Raw genomic sequence first — 23651 nt, forward strand, 5'->3', positions numbered from 1 at the left:
CAGAACACCAAGCTTTAAAGATCTGTGTACTAACAAATTTTAATCCCATGCCTCACCCAGAAAAGGAGACCAACCTGAGGTCATTCATCTTGAGGGATCTGCTGCCTTCGTCGGTGGACAGTTATTACCGATACACTGGCTCTTTGACCACTCCGCCCTGCAGCAAAGTAGTGGAGTGGATCATCTTCTCCAGGCCCGTGTATCTGTCCCACTCACAGGTGTGTTAAGTCCACTCACACACACACACACACACCCCCGCCCACAGACCTTGACTGCTGTATTCGCCTCACACACTAAGATCCCATTTGTGGATCAGTTGCAGTCCACCACTGTGAACGCTCAAGCAATTTTCCCTCATGTGCCTCACCTCCTTAGTCCCTTTTGCACATTTCTCTCCAGCTTCTTTGCATATAAAACCATGACTGCCTATGCAGCGCATGATTAAACAGGACGGTTGAGCCAATTACTGACTTTTGACAGCACCTACTCTTATATAGCAGGGAAAATAAGTATTGAGCACACAGTATTGGTTTTTCACTGTAATGTATGCACATGCAATTTAAACCAGATTTTGGTAACAACTGATGCAATTCACACAATACAAAAAAGATCTAAATAAAATAGTTTATAAAGTTATTAAAAATATAAATATTCACATGCCTACTGCAATATACAGTATTTAATACTCAGCAGAAAATCCTCATTTGTTAATACCAGATTTAGATTATCTCTTGTACGGAGAAAATTGTTGCATGTTTCACTCAGGTATGACATTTGACTCATTCTTTTTCACAAATATTAAATGTTTTATGGGTGACTTTTACACGATCTTCAGTTCTTTTAACTTTGGATTCAAGTCGAGTGCTTGACTGGCCCATTCCTGCAGCTTCATTTTTTTTTTCTGAAATCAATTGAGAGTTTCCAAGGCTATATTCTTTAGATCATGTCTCCCTGTGTATTTGTGGAGAAACCAGTCGTAAGACCGCATTCTCTTCTCAAAGTTTTGAGAAGAGAATGCGTCACCAAAGGACCTTCAATGTTTTAATGCAATTTTGCTGCATTCAAATGCATCTGATACAGTTTTTTTCATTAAAAATTCCAACACTGGCTTCAGTGACCCCTACATGCTTAAATGCAAATTTGGGTCCACCTAAAATGCACCAGATTAAAAGTAAGGCGCACGAACGACACCAGTTAGCAAGCAAACGTTTGTTTGCTAATGTGGTACGACAAGAAGAATATCCTTAAAATGTTTGCAGTGACAGCAACATTAATGTGGTTACAGTAGAGACTTAAATTGGTTTTGCCTCCCTTCCCTTAAAATCTTGGCCTTATTATGATTTTATAAATTGTCTTGGGTAAGGTAGCCCTCACTGTAACACTCCTCCAACCATAGAGTGGGCATTTATATTTAGAGAGTAAAATTTTGCTCTTTCTGTGACCTGTCCAAGTGTTCTTCAGCAAACTTGCTTTTCAAGTATTTTAAGCTATTGGTGAGTTGTGTTTGGCCCTTGGACGATTCTTCTGACTTTTTACTACTTCTCAACCAGAAATCCAGTGAGGAGCACCTAGTTGTGGCCAGGTTATGGGGAAATTGTTTTCTTTCTGCTTGTGGATTTCGCTCCCTGGAATATTTATAAGTTTAGAGATATGCCTGTACCCGAGGTCTTAGAGAACTCTTTGCTTTTATCCATCACAAGAGGCTTCTTGTAACTTGGTAATGAGAAATCTTTTTATAGGTCATTAATTAGGACTAAAGCAGCTAAAATTAATTATATATATATAGCAGCGTTGCTTTCTAAATTCTGACAGATTTCAGACATTTTCTTGACTCAGTATGCCTTTTTTCTATTTCCTTCACTCAATGTTCACTGTATATTCCTGTGTCAATTAACTTTGTTACAGTTCACTCAGTTTACAGACTGTTTTGTTTATTTCTTTGTACATGCAGATTACTGTGTTTGTTACCAGCATCTGTTGTGAATTTCATTTCCATAGCCCTTACAAAAATATATTTACTGAGATAATGTATTAAATACCTGTTTTACTGAAATTGTCTTTTGTATATAATATTGTGTTACACTGAAGCAAGTCATCATGCAATCTTGGTTGTTTAAGTTAATCAATTTAAATAATTTGTGTTTCTACAGTATCCACCCAGTGTGTGATCATGAAAAATGCTGCATTTTGCAGCACTTGCCTGTGTGCCTTAAAACATTTTACCTCCAGCTGTTATTGCTGTTTGTGATTTTGAGAGATAATATATGCCAAATCACGCCCTGTGCTTTTTTTTTTTTGCTGATCCCCTCCCTTCTACAGTGCTTTGCAGCATCTTTTATACATACAATTCTTGGGTTACCCAGCTGCATATTCTCTAGTGCATTCTGTTCCACAGAAATGTGCAGGGCTCAGTGGAATATCTATGAACTTGCATGAGGACAAATCTTTTGTTCAAAAATGACTTCTGCTGCAAGATTATTGACCACCTCTACAATGTTTGTGACGCTCACAGATAGTCCTTTATGAACCTGTAATTCATTTCTCCAAGCACCCATAGGACACATTGATTCCACAGTATCTGTAATGTGTAGTCATTACAGCACACGGCAGGAGATCATTCTTGGCAATCAATGGCCACAAATTTGCCCCATTGAGAAGTTACAGCCCAGCAGGTAGCCAGGGTGATGATTGAAGTCTGTGCCTGCTGCTGCCTGTGGTGTAAATGTTTCTTGCAAATACTGCTCTCCACTTGTGAACATTCAGCTACTGGCAAGTGACTACAAATGCAGTGCTGCATGATATATTATATTTAACACATTCATGTGAACATTGACTCACTCACACACACGCCTGCACACCCCCACACACACAGGAGCAGTAGCTCTTAAATTTTCCTTGATAGCTATTCTACATTTCTCTCCATTCAGCTGGATGCTTTTTACTCCATCTTCACTACGGAACAACAGGACCACGTCAAGTCTGTCGAGTACCTGACAAACAACTTCAGGCCCCTGCAGGACCTGAACAATAGGAAGATTTTTAAGTCGGCTGTGAAAGATGCATGGCAGAAAGATTTGACTGAGATATTAGGAAGCCCACACAGCACAGAGGCTTCTAGAGGTAAGATTTGTTTTATGTCTCAAAAGTGTTTATTTGTTTTATATATTTATTTATTATTTTTTAGAACACTGCAAATTGTCTGTTTTGTGTTTCACACTGATTTGTCTTTGCCATTATCTGCAGATGTCAGTAAAGAAATTGGAAATATTTTCTTTGTAACAAAGAAACATACTTATCCAGTAAACTTTATGTTATTTGTGTCCTCCTTATTTTGTTGTTTCAGCAGCAGTTTAAAAGTTCCAATTAAATTTCATTAAAAATTAATGCAAATTTATGAGAGCTCATGGTAACATTAATAATGGGTCCCTCTATTTTGTTTAATGAGCACTTTGATGCATTGCTCTAGAAAAGATTGGAAAAGGGAAATGGAAAGAAAAAGGCAGAAGTTTTTTACGCTCAAAGAAAAAGTTCTTCCATATAAACAAGTTCAATTTCCTTTTTCAAATAAGTTAAGAAGCACATGTAAATCACCGGCTCACAGTTTTGGTCTTTTCATTTTTTGGTTCTTTATTTAATCAGAAACAGCTAGCAAGCTATTTCTGATTAAATAAGATTCATTTGGGATATGTATTCCACAAATGATTAGGCAAATCTTCTAGTACGTGTGTTACGGTAAATCCCGGACTGGCCCCCAAACATCGTCTAACTTAAAAAAGCACTAACGCCACAGCTAGTTTATTTTAAAGTATTTCATACAAAAATGACAACCAAATGGAAAGGAGCTCAAATTCAGCATCAGATGTACTTTACCGAGTTTTGTTTTTTTATTCAAAGCATTTGATTTACAACATGCCTAAGCTAAACTTAATCACCTTCAGTTGGTGTTTTGCTATTAAATGGGAAAAAAGGAATGGAAAGCACAAAAAATCTCTTTTGTCATTTTAAGAACATTGTGTAGCTACTCAAAATCAGATACTGAATGAAAGTAGTAAATTTTTGCTAGTGCTCTTTAGCTTATAATGCTAACATTAGCATCTTTAAATTTTTGGGAATTAATTTTGTTTCACTCATATACTGTAGAAGTTGCTGGTTGAAGACATTTCATCATGATTAAAAGTTGCTTTTTGGGATACACCTGACATAACACATAAAGAAAGAACATACAAAGAACCAACTGCACCCGAGCCCTGATCAGAGTATTTTTGTTTGTCTTTTGTTCTTTTATGTGATCGTCTTGCTGCGCTTACTTTAACAGAGAGTGCAGGAACTGAAGAGACTAATGAGAAAGGCTGCTGCTCCCTAAATTGGTGTTGTTGGTGTCTGGTGGGGAGAATTGATTGGGAATGCTTGTGATGAAGTTGGAGCACTCTAAAAGGGCCGATCAGCAATCATCATTAATATGTGGCATTGCTAAAATAGACCCATACAAATTAAGTTGTGAAATTGCTTTTGTGGTGTAATGTCGCTGGGCAGGATGAATGTGGGCCAGCATATCTCGCATTTTCTCTTCTTCTCTTTTCTTTTTAGTTATCTTCTGCTTTGTTCGTCTACCAGTCGTGTTCCTTTGGTCTCAGATGTAAAACTCTCTTGGCATTCTGAGGTGTAAAAGAGTCTTTTCTTTCTTTAGGAGTGATATCTCTTGAGGTTGTGATGTGTGGAATATTTTATGTTATTTATGTAGTAAATTTTGTCTTGTAGTTTTAAACGGTGTGAGGGTCATGGCCACTTTCTGAATGGATATTAAATCAAATTAACATTATGCCACCATTGGAGGCAGCTATTCCATTCAAACATTCAGTTATTTTCTTTTACATTCATGTTAAAGATTTTTGCCCCATTCTTTGCAGAATATTTTTTTATGTTACTCACATTGGAGTGGATGGGCTTTTTAATGTCATACCATTGCATCTCAGACTTTGGCACTGACTTGAATTAAGACACTCCTAAGCCTTCATTCTGCAAGCAGTTTTTAGGACTTGTTGGTATACTGTGGATTATTGATTTGCTGCATAGCAAAAAGTGAATTTATGCTTAAAGTAGCAAATGTATTGACAGACATCTCCTATGGGATTTTATAGTCAAAGGTATAATTCTCACAAGACTTTTTTCTTTTCTTTTTTTGCTAAATGTGAGACAGGTCTTATGTGGTGTTTGCTAAGCAGTGGTTTCATACTTGGATCTCTCCTACTGGATGCCATTTTTGTCCAGTTTCTTATCTATTGTTGGCTCAAGAAAATGTACCCCAACTGATACAATTGAGGCCTGCAGTGGTAGGTGGTCCATGAGCCCTTTAAAACATTTTGGTTCTCTGACCATTCCTGAGAAGCTTTCACAACGATCTTCTTGGATTCCCAATGACTTTCTGACACATTTCTTAATTTATTTATGTGTTGCTTTTTAAATATTTTACCCTATTTCATATTGTCAGATATGTTCTATTTATGTAAGTGAGAAGATCCTTGGTTTGATTTTTAAATTTTTTGGGGGGGGGGCGAAGGGGATTTTGATTTTTAAGATGCTTTTTGTGTTCATTTAGATTATTAAATCTGGTGATCTGAATCATTTAAGTGTAACAGAAACCCAAAATTTAAGAAAGTTAATTGCTCATTTACAGTGAGTATGAAACAAAGTTAGGAAAGTTGTTGTATTTTTAGGATAAACATATATTGAAAGAACCAACAGGCAAACTTATCTTAAAGAGTTCAGGGAGACATTAGTACATCTAATGTTACAAAGACTCAAGTCTATTGTGAATTAATTAAAAACTAAAGAAAATAACAAGATCAATTACCTTTAATCTATAGGAGAAACAAGCATTTTCAAGTCTAAGATACACTTTGTGTATAAACATTAATCAAAAGATCAGTACCGTTTCTAAAATAAAGGGAGGTTATTTTAATGGTGTAATTCATACTTATTTTAATCTAAGAGAATAGGTTAAAAAGGGGGGAAAACAAACATGGCAAACCCAAACCTTCGAAGCCACAAGGAATCTGCTTTTGTTAAGAGATGGCAGCAAATAAGATAGTGGCTGCTTCCAGCCATGAGTTTTGGTTTAGTATATATCAGTGGTTTCTTTTCTACTACAGATTTTAGAATATCCTGGAGATTCTTCACTTTGGATTTGAAACTGATTAGCACACTTGGAAAGAAGTCATAGAAGGTCATCAAAGTCATGAAGAACAGCGCTGTCTTGCAGAGTCAAAGTCAGACCACTTATTTTGGGCCACAATCAAAACAAGCATTATCACAACCGCAGTCCATTAAGGCTGATCAAGACTTGTGACTAGCTTTGGGTCTGGCGTCTTTGATGGAGAAAACTTTTTCTTTAGAATTTCTTCTGAGGCGTCTTAGAGAGGAGTCATCCTGGGCAACTGATCAGCCAATTAGAAGTGGATTTTGATGTTATGAGCTGATGAGGGAGGAAATATTATGTTACAAATTGAGACTTCCTTTTATATCGGCTAAGAGACCAAGGTTGAGTGAAGCAGAATATCAGCGTTAGACTAAGTCACATTGACTGATTTTTATATAAGCAAAACAGTTCAACAGGAGCTTGGAAGGTCAGAAAAACTATTATTTTAAGAAAGTCGATCTAACAGGTGAACTAAAAATTAATAGACTTGATCATGTGGCCCACCTGGCATCACTGATGTAGGCAACAGAGTAAAGAGTTCCATGAAATAATTTTGAAGTGGTCGTTGCTACAGTTTTTAAGTATAAAGCCTTGTTTTTTGCAACAATGTTAGATTTAGAGAAAAGTTGTTTTTGTCAAAGTAGATGCTTTTATTTTTAGCATGTGTCACTTTGTTGTTCTTTCCATCTGCTGACTGATTAAAAAATGTCTGATATAGTGGAAAATGCCAAGCACAATTTAAAAGACTCCAAGGCCGAGCATCTTTCCATTAGATGTGTTGTCTTTGTTGACTCCAAAAAAGATTTAGGTGAAGAGAAGCAGCAAATTCTGACTTCAGAGCTTTTAAAACCAAAGCAGGTTTGGTATTTTGTTTTGTATTTTAAAAAAATGACTCAGACAGGCAGTTTAGACTAAAGTTGTATCTCGAGCAAGAGCTTCATATGATCATAAAACAGGTGCTGTAGTTACTGTGTTGGTGTTTATCCCTTAGATGATTTCGCTGCAAAGTTTAGAAAAATGCTAGTGTATGTTTAAATCAGATGTGCCCCTTTCTTCGCGTTTTCAGATAAGTTCATGTTCCCCGGCATCATTCCCGCGTCTGCTCACGGTCTGCTTTGAAACATATCGTACAGTTTTCAGAAGCGATACGCCGTGGAGCAGCATTGTTGACAACAGTCATTTCATCCTCCTCATTGTAAATGCTGCCAGGAGAAAGATTCACGCTTTGCTCTTCTCTGCTCTGAGTGGTGTTGCAGGAGGAGATCGAAGCTTTAGAGATTATTTTTGTGAGGTTAGAGTATGCATTGCATAAATTCACACATGAATGGTATGATGTAATTTGCATTTTTGTAATACTGACTCCGATAAAAGATTTACATTTTTGGTTCCTTATGCTGACTACTTTATGCTAATCATATTTAGCCTCAATAGATCTTCTGCAACAGTTCTTGGAATCAGAAAATGAGTGATGTCAGTGGATCAGTGAGGTTTAAAATTAATCCGTTGCTGTCGTGTTTACTGATAAATTCAACACAAGTTGCGTGTTTTTGTTTCCCAGACGCAGGCAACACGACAATATATTTTAAAATGCAAAGCGGGAGCTGATGAAAAGCTTTCCAGAGAGTTATTAATACTCTGGTGTTAATTGTAAAAAGAGAGGTGATTTTCAGGACAGTAATGATTCAGCCTCCAAAACCATAGTGACATCTTCAGCTGCTATTAAATTATTGTTCTTGAGCTACTGAACCTGACAACGAACATCCGACAGGTTATGATGCATTTCGCACCTGTCACACCTAATCAACACCCTGAGATTTTCTTCCTCTTGTTTTTTTTTCTTCTCCCCTGTGTGCCTTTGACTGATTCCCTTCCCTCCCTGTCTTTCTTTCTTCTCATCTCTCACATGTCATGGTGCATAATTTGCGTCTCAGTCTCACTGTGCAAATGGGGAAAATTGTGGTGACAATTTCAATTTGGCAGAAACTCTAAGAGCACATAGTCATTTGACACCAGTTTCTGATTGCTACTGCCCTGATGTGCAGAGAGGCTTGTCCAGATAGTCTCTTGCTCATACTGATGGAGGCTTGTGTCAATGTCCATGCTGCAGCCTACACTGCCACCTTGAGGAGGAACAATGCTTGCTTTTTTTTTTTCTTCATTCTTCTCACACTAAATGCTTTGACCTATACAGAGCAACATCCAAATGAGAAAATAATCAAAAGTAGGTTTATTCTGTATGTTTGTAGCATTAAAACTGTTGGAGCTTTTGCATCTGAAATGTATGAAATACATAACAAAGTTAGGACTTATAATGTACATTTTGGAGACTGGTTTTGACCACAGTCTAGCCAATAGAAGGGTTTTTATTATTAGATTTCAAATATGTTTTTATTATTTAGGGGTTTCTCTTTTAAAATAGTCAAGCTACTCAGCCTCTTCACAAAACTCATTTTGCTAAAGTATTCATCCTAATGTGTATTTTTTGTTTATCTCGTTGTACTTTCTTTCCCCTTCTTCTTTTTTTGGGCTCCTTTAATGCTGCCTTCTTTTCATATTTTTCTTTTTATTCTGGACCAGTGTGCAGCAGTGCCCCAGTGAGCATGAAGATCCAACCGCTGAATGAGACAGCCTTGATGGTGAGCTGGGAACGACCTCTGACCATCTACCACCCCCCCATCACCAGCTACATGGTCTCCTACAGCTGGGTGAAACGGGACGTAGCAGATGAAAAGACTTTTTTAAAGACAGGAGACCAGAGCATGGTAAGAGTTATCAGAAATCACCAAATTGTTTTCTAACTTAGTAGATTGTTTTTATTTATGTTTTTTAGAATTATCATGATTGCTTGCATTGTTGTATTTTTTATTCTGCAATTATTTAATTGGATTTATTTCAATAATATTTATAATCATTTATTTATTATGTCTTTTAAATTATTAGCACAATTTCAGTTTTTTTTTTACTTTTTAGTTTTATTCTTACTTCTTTTATCTTATTTTTCAGTAGCTGTTGCTCGAACAGCTCTGATTTGTGTGCAGAGGCTCAGATGCATCTGTCAGGATGAGACGCTGGCCGGATCAGTGACAGTGTGTAAAGGGGGAGACAGGTTGTGATGAACTCTGCATGTGGCTGTTGCTTGATATGAGGACCCAGACGCTTCCCCTGTCACTCACCTGTCTAACAATAGAAACACGGGCCTGTCGCAGACGTTGACGCGTCACAACTGATATACGTATAATGAGCTGACAAAAGCCCTTGTGGCCTTTACCCAGATGCAACGCTTGTCCCGTCTTCTGTTGTTGTTTTGGTTTGTTTGTGTTTTTGGTTTGGAATTAATTTAAATTTTGAAGAAGACTGTGAAGTCGGGCACCGTGTAGCAGGGTCAGAAAGTTAATCCAGACCAAAGCCGTGCAAACAAAAGCAGTCTTTACACTTTTGTTTTACCAATGCGGACAGTCGATGAGAAGAAAAAAAAAAAATCTGCAGTGGTTGTTGGCCTCAGAGGCAGCTCACCACAGACTTTATTTAATAACAAATGCAGAGCAAATGTAGTCTTTAAGATCTGTGATCCACTGATCACTTAACTCATCTCTGCTGCCTTAAACATTGGAATACTTCTTTAGTTCTTACTGTATCATTCCTCTAAGACATTTGCTGTGTCTACAGAAATAAATCCTCTCTCTGCTGGAAGCTGCACCTACTGGGATGTTCTTTTTCACACAATATAGCCTTCTCTCCGGTCATACATCTTTCCATTTCTGAATATCAAACACCCAGCTGTGCATTTCTTCAAGGCCTTCTGACCCCCAGCTGTCTCCGTAGTTTGCATGACTGCCTCTTTAGATATAAACAGAGCCAGGTCAAAACAAGCACCTACTAGTTCAGAATGGTGGGATCAGCTCCCTGGTGACACGGGTACCTCCAAACTGGTCATGCATTTCAAAATACACGGTTGCCATTGCCACGGGTTGGATGCTGGTGAGGCATCTTGCACACTTGCTGCTTCTGTGGCTCTTTTTTGGTACGGAACGCTGCACAGAGAGGTTATGATCTGAAGGAAGGCACTCAATAATCCCTTGTAGTTGAAGCCATGCAGGACCTTCATTTCCAAATGAAACACAAAATTCATTCTTTTTTCTTCTTCACTTTCATCTTAAAAGAGAACGTTTTCTCTGTACTCTAAATCAGATACTTATGATGTTCTCTCTGGTTCAGGAGTGGCTCAACACGTCTTATCTCTGTGTTTTTAGCAGCTTTTTCCACCCTGCACTTTTCTTCCACCCAACTTTCCATTGATATGTTTTGATAGATCATTTTGTGAACCACAGTCTTCTTCAGCAGATACTTCTATCAGCCAGAAAGTTTAAATCTTGGGCATGTGTCGTTAAATTGAGCAGCGGCATTTGCCAAATTAGGGAAATGTAGTTATGCAGTGGCTTAAGGACATCCGAGTCAATATTTTGGATTGGCAGTCATTAAGCCATAATGTCAGTCCCAAAGAAAATTGGCAGGCACAGGTGAAGAGGTGTGTTTGAACAAGACATAAAAGCTGACTCAGCTACAACAGCTATGTCTGGAGGAATGGGGCAAAATTTCAACAAACTAATAATCTGTTTTTTCTGTTAAAGGAAGAGTCCAGGAAATGTGTTGATTAGTATCCAGATTCCAGGTTTGATGGATCCATTGGAGATTTTCCTTATACCATGTCCATTCTAAAAGGGAATTTTTTTTTTATATTTATAGATTCTTGTGAGAAGTGAGGGAGATGTAATTTAAAAACATTTTTAAACCGGCTAATTGAACTATTTAGTGAGGAGAAAAAGGGATTTTACTCCCAGCTTTTTTCCATGCTGCTCATCTTTATGCTGCATGTCTTAAAAAATGCCTAGCGGGGATCTTTAACTTAGAATCTAGTCACTAAAGCTTAGAAGTGATGGACAACTAAGTTAAAATGAATATGCAAAAAGGCTTCTTGCTGTCAAGGATGGCCTTACAAATTAAGTTAATGCTATGCTCAGCTAAAGATGGATTAATATTTATTTCCTTTCCCTTAGATATGTGCACCCTCAGAAGTCTGTCTGGCTCGCCAACACATCCAGAAACCTGCCACAAGAATGGCTCCGGCTGATTTTAAACATAGAAAACATTTCAGTTTAAATCTCCCTCTGCTGGCTACTCGCTACCACCGGCAATTTGCAGCAACATTTAGTGACCTTTTAGTTCTCCATCAAGCCCACTGCGCCCCGGGGTTGTCTGGCACAATCGTCATATCTCCGCAGTCTTGGTCTTCATCCTCTGTTTTTCGAGGCCTCGTCAGAAAACACGAGAAGGCAGAGTCTTCTCTATTAGAGCTGCTATACCGTGGAGAAGCTTGTGTAGGCGTGAGATATGAAGGAGAGTCAGTTCTTAAAGCTTGCATTTGAAGGTTGTTTTGCGAGTTAAACAACACGGTGGTACAACTGGAGGATTTTGAGCCTGGTTTCTGACTATAGCTATTCTTCTAAGCAGACTTTTATTTAATAAGTCATTTTTTCCCAAAATATCTTTGATTGACTATATGTTTATATTCTAACTTTGCTTCAAACAGATGATTAAAAGAATCATTACTGTGTGCATGTGGTGCTGTGTGGCAGTATCATATTAGTTCACTTCTCTCTCAGTTGGCAGTCTCTTATTGTGCCCACTTCCATTTCCATTTCAATTTTCTGTTTTCTGTCCCTGGAAACTTAATCTGAATTATTCTACAAAAAAAAAAAAAAGAACTGGCTCCGCTACAGCATAAGCAATCACCCATCCAATTTTGTGGACAATTTTATTGTAACTATATCCATCTGTGAACAATATCAAATTAGACAGGAAAATGATTGAAGCTTAGCATAATATATTTTCACTTTAGGCATCAGATTCCACTCTTTCAAATGTAATTTAGCTACTTCTTCAAAATAATTTTTCCTTGTTGCAAATGTGTTCTTGTTTTGTCCCTTTGCAGAAAGCGGTCATTACTAACGTGTCGCCAGACCTGCTCTACCTGTTCAGGGTGCAGGCAGTGTGTCAGCATGACCTACGCAGTGACTTCAGTCAGACGCTGCTGTTCAGAGGTTCGCAGTTTAATCCCTGAAGTGCTTCACTCGCTCTGCTGGCTAGATTTGAACTTTCTTTATGTCAAACACATGTGATTATTTTTTTAAAAGCTTCTCAACTTTTCTTCTTTCTTCTCTAGCAAATACAACAAGGATCTTTGAAGGATCTCGCATTGTGAAGACTGGGATGGTGAGTTGGCCCGAAGACGCCTGTGCAAATTAATATTTATGCTAAAAGCTGGGATCTTACACTGTCTCGATTGGCGAGAAATATTTGTACTTCCAGACTTTGTTTAATGTTCTACTGTCTCATTCATCCACCCATCCATTTATTCTTCTATCCATCTGTCTATCCCTTTCATCCATCCATCTATCCATCCATCCATCCATCCATTCATTCACCCATTAAACTTTCATCCATCCGTGCACCTCCAACCATCCAAACTTTTGTCCATACGTCCATTTCAGCCGTCCATCCATTCATTTTTCCATCCATCCGTCTAACCCTCCATGCCGCCATCTGTTCAAATCAAATTAAAAATGTATTTTTTTGGTCTGGATTTTCTTCAACTTCTGTAATTTTGTCTTACTTTATTCACATATTCTTTTTTTAATTTATAAAAGTAACCGTTTTTAAATTATATATTTAGTTATTAACACCCCAACTAATCAATTTATCTAGTTTGTGGCATTACCTTAGATTTCATCATCAATAAAATGTCATTTTAAAATTTAAGAGTTTTACAAATCCAGACTTTTATTTGTGTTTATGTTGTTTATATACTGATCCTGTATGTACCTCGCTTAATGAGAGTCTATAGTGTATGTAGCAATATTTGCCATTAATACAGATTGAACATTTGTATTTGTACCTTTACAATAAGCCAAATAAAAGGTGGAAAACTCTGAAATTTAGTTATGAAAAATGTGAAGGAGCCCTATAAAATGTCTGTTGATGTTTAACCACATCTGTGTTTTTGCTTTTCCTACTCAGCCCACAATATCCCCAGCTTCATCTGCAGACATGGCTCCCATCAGCTCCGGCTCGTCCACCTGGACGTCCTCTGGCATACATTTCTCCCTCGTCTCAATGGCAACAGGGATGGGCCCCTCCTCCAGCGGCAGCCAGGCCACAGTGGCATCAGTGGTGACCAGCACCTTGCTGGCAGGCTTGGGCGTCGGTGGTGGGGTGATCTCCTCCTTGCCCAGCTCTGTTTGGCCCACGCAGACTCCTCCCGCCAGTCAGAACCCGACACATCCATCCACCCCACCTTCGAAGCCCAGCACTGAGCAGGCGGCGGGTCAGGGTGCTGAGAGCGAGAAGCAGGCAGAGGACAAACCGGCCGCGGGTGAGGGGGAGGAGAAGGAGGAAGAGAACGGCGAGAAAGAGGAAGAAGAAGAGGAAGAAGAGCTGGAAAAAAGGAAAAAGGACAAGAATTCACCTGATAATGAGGAGAAGCAGGCCAACAGCACAGTGTCCAAAGAGCCTTTAATCCCTACCCCCGCATCCACAGCCAAAGAGAAAGGAAAGGGCAATTCGACAGCCGACGCTGAACCTGCAAGCTCTGGTGACGACCGCTTGGTAAACGAGGAGAAGAGACCCACTGAAGTAAACACGCTCTCCACTCAGGAGCCACATAATGACAGCGCAGAGATGCAAATTCCTCAGAGCTCCACCGTATCTCCAAAGAACAGAAGTGATGGAAAGGGTCAATGGCCATTTTCCGTCCACACTGGTGAGCACATCTCTTTCTTCCAAACACATCTGAAACCCCTTTAAACAGAGAGGGGTGAAAGCAAAAATCTCTTTGATCAAGTCTGTTTCTTTTGTAGCCAGCTTCGTTACTAGGAGACACTTTTCCAAAGCAGACTTCTGCAAACACTACTAACATCTACGAAGGCCAATTTAGTAGAACAAATAACTTGACACAAGACAGTAAATACACTAGTTACCATCTCAGTCAAAAACAAAGCTCCAGGCTTTTGTGTCACTACAACAGAGAGGCCTGAAGGAAGAAGACGGCTGTCTGCCAGAGGGGTTCTGCCTCAAGGAATTCCTTTAAGCATATTTCAAAAGAGTTCGCTTCAAGGCAGAGCTTTTATGAAATTTTATCTTTTTTTCTATCACAGTGTTGGAAATGATAAGTTTCTTGAATCCCAGAATGTCAGAAAGTCGATTGCATACGAGGTTTCCTCAATAATGCGATTTGCATGAGGGTACGAAACAATTTGCAGCGTGAGTTTGAATCTAAAGAATGAAAAAAGAGGGAAAGCAGAAGGTTGGGGTTCAAATCTTTTATTAATTAATCCCATTGTTTATTCATTTCTCAGGATGTGTGTTTATTCTCCCCATGATATCACAAGCATCCTATCACAGAGTGTGTGTACATGTGGGGTTTGGACATACTATTTATATAAACAGATGACAATAATAATTTGAGGAAATTTATTTTACTTTATTGAACATTGCGAATTTACCCCGACACAGATTTTGATTATAATAATAAAAACACCGTTTTTTTTTTTATTCTTTGTGGCTTCATTTCTGTAGTCTTGGAGAGGCAGTTTTTAATTTTTTCATGGCCAGAGAAAACTAAAAACTCTCCAAATAATGTCAAAGTTTAAATACTTTAAAATTTTAAAAGCTTAGTTTACCCTTACACCAGTAATTATTGGACAGTCAGGCAATGTCCAGTAATTAAGCTATTTTAATTATACTATTAAGTCATACTGGTACTTATATATTTTAATAATAAAGTTTTTTTTTTGTTTGTTTTTTTATCTACGTAAAACAAGTAACATTTCTATGGTTTGGTTTTTTGGGCTTATATTATAATATATGTAGATAATTCATCCCACTCCTTACCAAAGTTCTTCTAAATGCTGCTTTTCAACATGATGTGTATTTTCTAACTTGTTCAAACATCTATTCCTAAACATCATTTCCTAGATCAAACCATCTTGTCCAACGTGACGCGGACTCCTCCTCACCCAGGAATGGGCCGGATGGTGTGGATCGTTCCCCTGGTGGTGGTGTCTGCTCTCACTCTGCTGTGCCTCGTCATGCTGCTGATCGTGATGGTCTACTGGAGGTAAGGCACAGTTCAATAAGCATTGCGTAACTTCATTACAAAGGCTCAGTGATTCTGAGAAAAGTGTTTGTTCAAACACTTACATGTCAGTGATCAAGTGCTTTTACAACACTTGTCCCGATTTGATGGAAGCCTGACTGAAGCATGCCTTCTTCAGAGGTATGAAAGACCGATCGGCCCCTCACCCACACTGCCTCCACTCTCCTTTCACACAATATGCAGAGTGACAGCCCCTCATGCATTCCTGAGTCTTTCCAATCAGCACAGCGCAGTCTGGGCGTGTTCTTTAAAGGCACATGCATCAATCTTGTGGCTGAAAACACCCCACTACCGCCTTCACCTTCCACACACAGCACCATCACCCAACTGGGTGAAAGAGAAAGAGACCTGAAGGCCCTACAGCTCCAGCCCAGGTCCCAGCTGTGTCTTCATCTGCTGGGCTAATTTCCAGCCATGCCATTGGAGCTCCAGTAATTACACAGGCCAGGCCACTAGCACATGTCGGATGGTGGTTAATGAGAAACAAATAGCGCTGCGGACCACTTCCTCAGTCGGTGCCAGACATATTTACTGCTGCTACTTTGTGGAAGATTATATTTGTTTCTACTCTCTCTTTTTTTTGGATAGAACTGCTCTGTTAGATTACTACACCAAATGTTTATAGCACCTTACTGTGGCAGATAATAAAGTTGTGATATAAATAAAAGCCTGGCTATCAGCTCCAGGGAGGTGCAAAAAAAGAAGAAAAAAAAAGCGACAGCTGGAAAAGAGGCGACTGTGGCGGATTCAGTCGGTGGATGAATTAGTGAGAGTTGTGGTATTTGAGTAGAAACGCAGGGGCAGCTTTGAGATTACAGCAGCTGTTGTTGTGACAACTCAGACAGTTCACAGACAATGGCTGCTTCCCCTGGGGAAAAGGCCATGATGGAGGATAAAATTCACACTCTCTTAACTCTTCATCTTCACTGTAGCCTCTTGGTGATCAAGCGCAGATTAAAGCTAAAGTTACTCGGATTACAGAGACTTCTGATGTTTTTTTTTTTGCACAAACGCAAAAATAAATATTTGGAAACTCTGGAAAAATAAGCACTTCTGTGAATAAGTCTTTACCCACTGCAGGTTTGTCCTGAAAAGCAAAAATTACCTTGTTTGAGATTTTCAAATAAATTTTAATATTGAACAATGATAACCTGAGTAAATACAAATTGCAGTTTCAAATGGTTTCAATTAATAAGCACAAAAAAACTAATCTAATCTAGTAATTACCCCCTGAACTTAATAACTGGTTGTGCCACACTTAGTGACAGCAGCTGCTATTAAGTATTCACAATAATTGGTAATTACTTGTTTATGTCCCTGTGAAGGAAATTTTCCAGAAGATCTCCAAAGCAACCACTTTTAAGCATTTTGAAACCCGAACAAATTGTTTAAGGGCCCAGCATCTCAATCAAATTTAAGTCTGGACTTGGACTAGGCCAATCCTATTTCAATTTGCCTTTCTTTTGGAGTTTTTAAGCAATTTTGGGGTGGACATGCTGGTGTGCTTTTGGATATTTGTTCTGCTGCTATAACTCAAGTGCACTTGAGCTTAAAGTCACAAACTGATGCTTCAGAATTAGAAATACTTTATTAAACCCTTTGCGAAAATCCTCATTTTAGTTGGACATTCTCCCTCAGGATTTCAGGATTTTCTGCCATAGAGCAGAATTCCTAGCTCCATCAATTATGGCCAGTCATCCGGGTCCTGAAGCAGCAATCCAGCTTTAAGACTTTTACCTTACCTGAATTTTAGAGCAAATATAACTGGAAAACATTCTGCTCCATTATAAATGAAACCATAATTTCAAAATGATGTATTTCCTCAGGTCTTCTTTGTCTCATATAAAAATTTGTTTGATGATGAATGCGTCAAAGCAAAAACAGAAACACTGTGAGGGGAAACACTTTTTCACAGCACAGACGCTAGGGACATGTAACAGCATTGTCTTATTTTTAATTTAGCTTTCTTCAGTCAGTCTTAGGTTATAGACCTATCCACAGTGGAATTAATTGCTGAGGTTAGGATGCACATCTGGAAGCTTCTGGTGCTCGAGGTGCCTGTAGAAGATTCTGACATATGTCGAAACGAGAACAAATCCCAGCCCTTGTTAGCACCTCGCCGCGGCTGATGCCTTTGCTGCGCGGAGGGCCTCTGTTTAATCCCAGTTCCCGCTCCCTCTAAGTCAACTCCTCAGCAGCTCTGGGAGCCAGTCAGTCAGGAGATGTTGACAATGCTGCTTAGGTAGCTGGACCACATCTGCACTCCAAGGGAGCCATTAAACGGGGAGGCAGTGACGCAAATCTGTGGAAACTCTCCTCCCCCATTTGTCTCTCCTCTCTCCCCTCCTCTTTTTTCCCCTCCATCATCTGAATACCAGGGCCCCTCTTTTTTGTTTTTTGTTTCATCTTTCCTTAACAATGACAAGCATCTGCTCCCTCCTCTACTCCAAGTCCAGGTAGGGATAACTTATGGAAATACTAGCAGAAAATCTTAGGACTTTTGTGAATGTATTGATATACATTATGTGTTATATGAGACTGTGGGTCTGCACGGTGTGCAGGACTTAAATTATTCCCCTTTCACTATTTTCAGTCTTGTTAGAATTGTAGATTTTTTTTCCTCTGGTCTCCTATGGTGGAGAAGGCTGTCTTGAATGTTGAATATATTAACCCTAAAAATTGCCCTTTCAGAGAGCTGAAACATCAGCTGCTAAATAATGTAGGCTTTCTTAAAAGATCATGACTTATGGCAGTTTTTCATTTTGCAAACTTTCAACCTTGGATTGTTTAAAATGTTTCTTTTAAAATTGTGCAAAAAAAGTTTTGAAGGCTAAGTTTGTCTGACAAATAGGATTGGATTCCAAAATAATGCACCTCAATGTTGATTTAATTATTGTCAAGAGTGAAATGTATATTTGAGGCTTCAATGTACGTAGTTTAACCCATCTGTGCTATGTGCGATCAGCCATGTCACAGCTACTCCTGGGTTTTCATTAGCACCTGTCACTTTCTTCAATATTTCTATGCTAATGTCGGCAGAGCACATCTGAGGATAGCTTCCTAATACACTTTAAAGCATCATTTGTGATGATGGTGTGGATTTACTTTGCTGTGGTTACGAGTCTTATCTCTCTGTGGCCCTGCAGGAGATTTTTCCAGACGGCTCATTTCTATGTGGAGGAGAGCAGCTCTCCACGGGTGGTGGCCAATGAGAATATCCCAATCATCCCTATACCAGGTAAGACATGTTTTTTTTCCCCTTCAAAATATGGTGAAGTAATTCAAGTTTGTTTGTTTTTTTGTAGTTTTTTTAGATACTTCCAAAAAGCAAGTATACTAGAGGAATTCTAATATAAAAACAATGGATTAAACAAAGGTGCATAAAGGTTTCTATACAGACTTTAAAAAAAAGCATTGAAAGGCATAGAATTTGATTTTGGCATTTTCTAACATTGAAGACATATAGAAAGTAATATATCTATACACATATATATATTTATAAAGCATCAAAATCTGACTTTCTGTAAATAAACTCCATGAAGACAATACGTTTCTGTATTCAATCTAACTGCAGCTGTTTCTCCTGTAATAACTTCTGGTTACGTCTGTTTGTTTTTTTTTCTCATGAGTCTACTTGATATTTTGAGAAATATATATGTAGAAAGAATAATAGGATAAAACAATAACCACTAGAAGACAGGTTTGAGATATCAAACTTTTTATTGACCTAATCCAACCTGACAACTATTATCACAACAGACAACCTTCAATTATCTGTTATATTATTTCAATTGTCTTGAAATAATATAACATAACAGTTGTCAAAGTAAACTCAAGCTTGAAATACTGATTTATTATATCTATCGTATTAGAATTATGAAACCTCTGTTATTATTGGCATATTGCAAAACAGCAACTATTAGTGAGACATTCAGGCCAACAGTCTCTCAAGATGGTAATGTAATTAAACTGTTCTTTAACACTAAGATCTCATTATTTTGAGATGATGGGAAAATAGAATTACCTTATATCACACTTGAGATCATTTTTATATCATTTTGAGATAACGATATAATAAAAAAAGTAGTCATGACATGATGAGCTCAAAACTCAAGTTATTTCTAGTTATTAGTGTGAGCAAATTGTGTCTACATAATTCATAAGAGTTAAATCAGGTTTTTGACCCACTTGCTGAAAACTTGCACTTATTCAATGTTTGACTGAGAGATTAAAGCATGCTGTTTTTTGTATGGGGAGCTTTCAATGGCTAAAACACATTGATGCTAAACTGCAAACAAATAAAATAATACACATCCCACTAGCCATTTATATGTGCCTGAAAATGTTATGAGTTATTTGAAACCTTGAATCTACAAATTCCCATTTTTGTATTAGGAGTGAGTGTAATGCGCCAGCTGTAATACCTCCAGTTTTCAGAGTGTGTAAAATATTCAAATAATTGTTGGTGAAATGACTAGCGGTAATTGTTTTATAAACTGGTAAAAAGGAACTATACATGATAAAAATAAGTAAGGGGGTTAGCTGTGTTCAAATCAGCTGCATGAAATCTAATGTTTCCTTTCCTCTTTTAACCCATAGAGAGTGTCGTGGACTTAAGATGTACCATGGGAGTCTTGACTCACATTTAAAAAATACCCATCAAGCTGATAAAGGCAGACCTCTACACTGTCTCATTAACGGTTTATAAAGGGCTTCATGCATTACCTTGACACCTTCGTTTGCAGAGTTTCTGTTCATTTACATGTGAAGTGACTCTTTGCGTAGCTTATTGGAAGTTGAGTGACTGGCTTTTCTTTGCACTTAATATCCCATGCAGCGGTGCGGTGGCAGCTTGTCGATATCAGACTTTACTTTCCCAGTCTCTTAAAGCTCAGGGACATTCCAGGGCAGTGATAGCAGAGCTAGAGCGCAGCTTATGCCAGCATTTACTTTGCATCCTTTGTTCACTGATTACTCTTTGGTAAACTCTGAATATCTTTACTCTGTTTGTGTACATTTATTTTATTTTCAAATTTAAAACATAACATGTCATTTAACCATAAATGTGACGACCCATGAGATAAGTTTTAAATACTGAGATCAGCCTTTAAGTCTTACAGTTTCTCTGCATCAGAGCCATTTTGATGAATGACCAGAATAATAAATCAGAACTCACCTTTTACGCTGTGACCACTGAAGCACGTGAGGGCCCCACAGGCCTCAGCTGGGAGGGTGTGTTAGTTAAGACATTGGCTCGACTCAGCAGCCATGACAGCTGAGTCCCCCCGCGCTGTTCTGTGCAACGCCGACCGGCCTCATCACAGATCCCTCATGTGTGATTTGGAGCTGATTTGGCTCAGATGAAACAGATGCTCCCAAAACTGGACATAGGTGTTTGTGGGGTTATTCTGCCAAATGAAATGATAGTTCCTCATTAAAAACAATAACTCTAACTGAGTAGTCTAACATAGCTGATCAGTTTCAATATTTGAGTAAATTAAAAGATTGATGCCTATTTTCTAAAAATCTGTTCCTGATTGTAATAAACATGTAATGGGCTGAATGTGTTGTATATATCTTCTACAGATGATATGGACGCCATTCCTGTCAAGCAGTTTGTTAAACACGTCATGGAACTTTACAAAAGCAACATGCAAGGTTTTGCGGAGGAGTTTGAGGTAAATTTTCACACTTCATCAATGTTGCCATGGTTATTTACTTTAACCTTTATTTTATACAGTAGTGAATTTACAGATGATGCAAATAGAGTGTTTACAGATACCAAACTGAGCCTCCTAGATTTTTCACAATTTGTCACATTACAACCTAAGAAATCAATGTATCTTATTGAGATTTTACAATGTAAGCACAGCTGGAAGCGATTTGGGTTTTGTTTCTTCTGGCCTTTTATATATAAAGTCTGAAATCCCTGCCCACTTTAGTTTGCGAGACTTCACAGATTGAGTGGAACATATATTTTGCCAATAATATTTTAAGTGTTTCCCACAACTTCTTATTTAGATTTACATCTTGACTTTGACTAGGTCATTCTACAGTGATAAGTTCACACTACAGTAATATGATATTATGAATGTAGGGCATTTAAGTGGAAGCATGCAAGGGTGATTTCCTCGTCTCAAACAATGTGCTGAAACAACAAACCAGCAACAGTGGTGGGTAAGTCACAACAAAAATTTTCGATGGCTTAAAGACAGGTTGCAGCATCAACCTCTAATGAAGATTAAATTAGTTCTGTGTTTATCATGCAGGAACATAATGACTGGACTATTTGTTGATCAGGTAGTCTGGGCATGTCACTGTACCATTCACAAATATTGACAAAAAACACACCGGTTCACACTCACTGTAAAACCACCACCAAAGCCTCATCTTTATCTGGCTGCTACATAATGTTTCCTTAACGTCTCTAACATCATCGGCGGCCATCATCTCTGCTCAACGTGAATCGATTTTTATCAGAGAACAGCATAGATGCTCCCGGGCCCATGCAAGGTGATGACGCCTGTGCCAAATGGTGTGATTGGGTACCCTTGCAGGTCATCCAGCACGGCGACCACAGTGATGTAAATGGTTTGGAATGGGCTGTTGCAACATTTTGGTGTCTATCACTTCAATTAAATATGTCAAGAGTTGAGTGGGATTAATCTTCCGCTGACGATGAAACGGTCATCTATGCCATTCTGTGACTCTTCCAGTCTTGCTATATTTCTATTGCAACCTGAGAACGTCCTGTTTGAATCCTCGCAATGGTGAGGTACTGTTAATTAGTTGGTCGGTTCATCTTCTTTTGATATCAATACATGAGCAGCATGATGAGGAGGTCTGATTCAACCAGGAAATGTAATGGTCGATTCATGGATCAAATACTTGTTGTGAATTCTGTCATTAAGCATGAAAAAGTAGTGAAACGTTGAATAGTTGAACATGTACATTCATAAGTTTAGAGATTATCATATTAGGTTCGCCTGTAAAAGCTGTGCTGCATTTTAGATTCATCCTGAAATTTCACCTGAAATTTATATACCTAACATTTTGTGAGCCATATAAATATGTATTTATGTAAACCCTTTTATTGTTGCTGTGGCTGTTTTTTAGGGTTACCATCCAGCTGGAAACTGTCTCTGCCTTCATCTGAGATATTTTATTGTCAAGATTTTCTTCCAGGATTGCACTGTAATTTGAACTGTAATTTTTTCACAATGGCAAACTTTCAGAGAGGCAAGCTTTCTTCTTGCCTCTCTGCCATGAAAGCAATATTTATAGAGCAAGACAAATTTGTTGTCCTTTTCCCACCTCAGCAGCTCCTCCAGAGTTACCATGCCCACCTTCTTCTCTAACCCATCCTTCCGTTTCCCAGATGCTTTAATAGTGAGACTAAAATACACACAAATGGACTCGGTTTTCTTGTTAGCTGACAATTGGTTACACTGGTTTGGGTTTTGTCTGACAAACTGCTGAGTGCAGATTGTGTTTGTGAATTTTTCAAGCTCTGCAAACCAGGTTGCATGTGTACAACAGCTAGGAATCACTGTATTCCTGTGTTTGTATGTGGAGGCACAAAATTTGACCAGATGGTCTGGAGAAAGATGGAGAGAGCGGTCAGAGGGATGGAGGTTAATTAGAGAAGGCTCTTTCTGCTGGTCCTCTGGATGGGAACACATTTTTTTTCTGTGTAACTAGGTTAAGAAAGAAGGCAAAAGCTTCGCCCCCAGAGTATTCCCTCTAATTGGGGTCAGGCGGTGTGAGGCTGGTGTGCATGGTTTCTAAATGCACCAGGATGGAGCCCTGTTTGGAAGTGACTGTATTTTGTGGGTGGGTGATCACACCACGGTGTAGTAGGGGGGAAAATAAGGAACTCTTGCTCTGCTGAAGCGTCTTTGACCATGAAGGCACTGAACTCCTGGAATCTCATTTATGTATGCAAAGCGTTTGGGGTTATAATGTCCTCTTTCAAAAGAACAAGAACAGTATCAGAAACAATTCCTGTTCTTACCAGGCAGTCTTTACAGTTTATTGGAAGCCTAGCAAGCTAATACTATTAGCTCCTCTCTTCTTGCTTAATAAAATCCATTTCTGTCTATTTTTTTCTCTCCCCAGGAGGTCCAGCGCTCCACAGTCGACTTAAAAATCACTGCAGAACATTCCAATCATCCTGACAACAAGCACAAAAACAGATACATCAACATTGTAGCCTGTGAGTCGGCTGTGAAATCTGATTAGAAC

At 38.6% G+C, this 23651-nt stretch overlaps 1 protein-coding gene across 1 annotated transcript in view; it reads left to right on the forward strand.

Moving 5' to 3' along the window:
- Positions 1–23651, forward strand: part of ptprg (protein tyrosine phosphatase, receptor type G) — a 155439-nt gene that overhangs the window by 118766 nt on the left and 13022 nt on the right. The window contains exons 7-16 of the mRNA XM_005810433.2: positions 61–218; positions 2928–3120; positions 8774–8958; positions 12186–12294; positions 12417–12466; positions 13271–14012; positions 15227–15368; positions 18554–18645; positions 20994–21085; positions 23526–23622. Coding sequence (XP_005810490.1) covers positions 61–218; positions 2928–3120; positions 8774–8958; positions 12186–12294; positions 12417–12466; positions 13271–14012; positions 15227–15368; positions 18554–18645; positions 20994–21085; positions 23526–23622 — 1860 coding nt within the window. The remainder of the gene's footprint in view (positions 1–60; positions 219–2927; positions 3121–8773; positions 8959–12185; positions 12295–12416; positions 12467–13270; positions 14013–15226; positions 15369–18553; positions 18646–20993; positions 21086–23525; positions 23623–23651) is intronic.

This window comes from Xiphophorus maculatus, chromosome 20, assembly GCF_002775205.1.
Source record: "Xiphophorus maculatus strain JP 163 A chromosome 20, X_maculatus-5.0-male, whole genome shotgun sequence".
NCBI lineage: Eukaryota > Metazoa > Chordata > Actinopteri > Cyprinodontiformes > Poeciliidae > Xiphophorus > Xiphophorus maculatus.